The following is a 2,906-nucleotide window of genomic DNA, read 5'->3' as shown; positions in this document are numbered from 1 at the left end:
CATTATACATTTTCCTGTCCATTATCAATGCAGACAGACAGCATACCTAACCATAACCAAAAAGATTTCAGTCTAAGCTTATGGTGATAGAAACCAGTCTCCCAGCATAATCCAATACTCAAGGTATGAATAAAAGGAATTAATGCTGGTAGGTTAGTAAAAGCCTAGGGATACTCAATTTATATACAGCAACATTACATTTTCCATGATGTAGGATGTGTGTGCACCAGGCACATCAAAAGGTTAATTTGTAAACATATTATAATGGATACATGGACAAAAATAAAAAAGGTAAATGAACGATTAAAATACAACACAACCAAAATCTGCAAAAAAAATTAAAAAAAAAAAAAAAAGTGTATGGTTACAGTCAAAATATTTCTAATAAATAAAATATCTGACCAGCCAGATGATACAGATGTCACATTTATCACGACACATAAAAGGACCGCAAGAATTACAGCAGGAAAACACATTGTTACATATGAGAACCCAGCTAAGCTAGCAGAGGAACTGAGATTCTAGGTGTCTGCTTATATCACCCCCATATAGTGCAGAAGGGTGGACATCACAAGTTATAGGCCCCTATGGCAGTGAATGGGGTTCAGAAATCAAGGTGAAGTTGGAATTTCTTCTCTGTAAAACACCAGTTAAATAAAAACTTAGGATTTCTTTTTCCACTGACAAATAATACTCTTATCTAGAAAAACTGATGGTGGTGTGGTCATCATATTAGAATTGCTTTGGAATGCGTTATGGCAGCCCCCATGCGTCGTGCGGAGAAAAACAAAATCTGTTTGGTACGCGGAGGATGCTATTGGGTGTGCATGTGAAATGACCATCAGGCACTTGGTGGCCTAAAACGACCCAAGATGCACGCTGTATGGTGGCCAAGATGTCTTGTGTTTTTATCACATCCCAACGTAGGCAATGCACACAAGGTTGTAATGTGGTCCCTTTGTTGTCCTTTTTTGGCTACTGGATCAGAGTTGGCCATTGACATTGTGTAAAAGAGATGGCCTTCAAGTGCTGTGATAGGTCTGGACCTTCTCCTGTGACAGTCATCGGTCTAGAACTCTGGAGAACTCATCTCGATTTCCCTCATTTTTGAGATCTGCAAAGATCTGGGTAAAGTAATGTGGATCAGCATTGATTCGAAGCATCTTGGCACTCATGGCATCAATAATGCAAAGACACCTGTCCCAGAAGGCATCTTTTCCAGCTTCCACCAGAAAGGGCTTTAGGGGGTAGGAGATCTCATTGCCCATGTATGAGTAGGACAGGTAGAGGCAGGTTAGAAGTGTGGCTTGTAAGTCATGTTCAGTGGCCACAGAGTCCCCATCAATGACATCCCTGCAGAGCAAGTAGACAAAGACAACATTAGCTGGGGTTACAAAAGCCTGATCTTGCCATCCCTGGAGTAGCAAAGAGCGGTCAACGCTACGCAGCCATAGGATGGGATCTGTAGGAGACAAGTGCTTTAGCCGGTAGCATCTCCGACATAAGAATTCCCCCAGGCATTTTAGTAGCTCACTGGTGGAGGCTTGGACAATGACTCTTTTTGGAGAGCCTCCAGTTGTGGTGTTGGAGACCTTTTTGATTGAAGAGATCTGCTTAGAACTAAGCGGTGCCAGAGGTTGATTTTCATAGCTGGACAGGTTGGCACAGGACAATGATTTTTTCACATTCTCATGATTCAGGTGGGCAACATCCTTCTGGTAGTTATTGTTAGTGGTGCCCTTTCTAGAGGTTTTCTTTTTAGTAGAAGCAACAAGCCTCTTCCATGTAAGTGCTGGAATAAACATAGAATGTCTCTTTAAGGTTTTATCAGGCTTCTGCCCGCTGCTCTTACTAACACTGCTATAATGTGCCAGAGAGCCTGACCCATCATCATACAGACTGGCTTTCCTAGATCCTGGAGACAAAGATAACACAGTCCCCATAATGGCAGCTGAGATTTTCAGGCAGAAAAATACAGGCGCTGACAGAGAAACCCAAACAGGCTCTGAGAGAAGCAATCAGATGAATAAATAGCCAAGGAGCTAGTGCTAATTAATTGCAAGCTGAGGAATAAGACTGGCAGCTTATTGTTGTTGACTGCATTGCAGGACACTCACAGCCTTCCCCACTCAGTTCAATACTCTGGAAAAAATACTGACACACACAGAGAGCTTAATCTGATCTCTACTAAACAGATTTATCTTGCTGAATGTAATCTGTTCCCAGTGCACAAATAAACGTTATTTAAAATAAATGTGACCATAAATAATAAACACACTCATGCAAAGGGTGGATGTGTTGCTTAGGGAAGGTGTATAGGGCTGGCTGAGTGGTTAAGCAGGTTGATTATTGTATTCAGCTGTGTTTTGCTGGCTAGGATAGAAAATCATCTCAGATCTGGACTGCAGATAAAGGAGGAGATTGTGATCAGGGGTTGCACAGGATTCCACTCACCACAGCTGATGTTTTTTTTTACTTGTTTATTGAGCTGTCCTTATTGCGTTTAGTGCCATTAAGACAAAGAACCAGATATCCTCTGCGTCTGATTTACAGGAATTTATAAATAAGAATGATGACAAATCCACCAATGTTGCAGAAGGAAATCTTATGATGAGAGTCTGATCAGCAGGGTAAGGACGATCATGCAATAATAAGGGGTTTGACAGCATCCACCAATACACAATGAGAAATCACTGCTAGTCCATACAGAGTGTGGTTGGTAGATGTCACAGCCCTGCATAAGAAGAATCCAAATCTTTCTTCCTCAGTCTATAAGATGGTAATGCCCAGATGCCACCTCCTGCCCTATGCTAGGGAGATGCCTTTAGTATGCAGATGCAACCCTGCAGCAAGTGCCCCCTGGGTGCTGGCAGCTTCCTCCAGTGCTGATATCCGCGGGACTTGCC

General features: G+C 42.3%; 1 protein-coding gene across 1 annotated transcript; it reads right to left on the bottom strand.

The window, feature by feature from the left end:
- Positions 1–592: 592 nt before the first annotated feature.
- LOC128659256 (cyclin-dependent kinase 5 activator 1-like) lies at positions 593–1,943 on the bottom strand. Its single transcript, XM_053712931.1, has one exon. It carries the CDS (start codon positions 1,941–1,943, stop codon positions 1,062–1,064), a length of 882 nt encoding a protein of 293 aa, XP_053568906.1. The 3' UTR covers positions 593–1,061.
- Between the last annotated feature and the right edge of the window lie 963 nt (positions 1,944–2,906).

Source organism: Bombina bombina, chromosome 5 (genome assembly GCF_027579735.1).
Source record: "Bombina bombina isolate aBomBom1 chromosome 5, aBomBom1.pri, whole genome shotgun sequence".
NCBI classification, from domain to species: Eukaryota; Metazoa; Chordata; class Amphibia; order Anura; family Bombinatoridae; genus Bombina; species Bombina bombina.
This window is presented reverse-complemented; position numbering and strand designations above follow the sequence as displayed.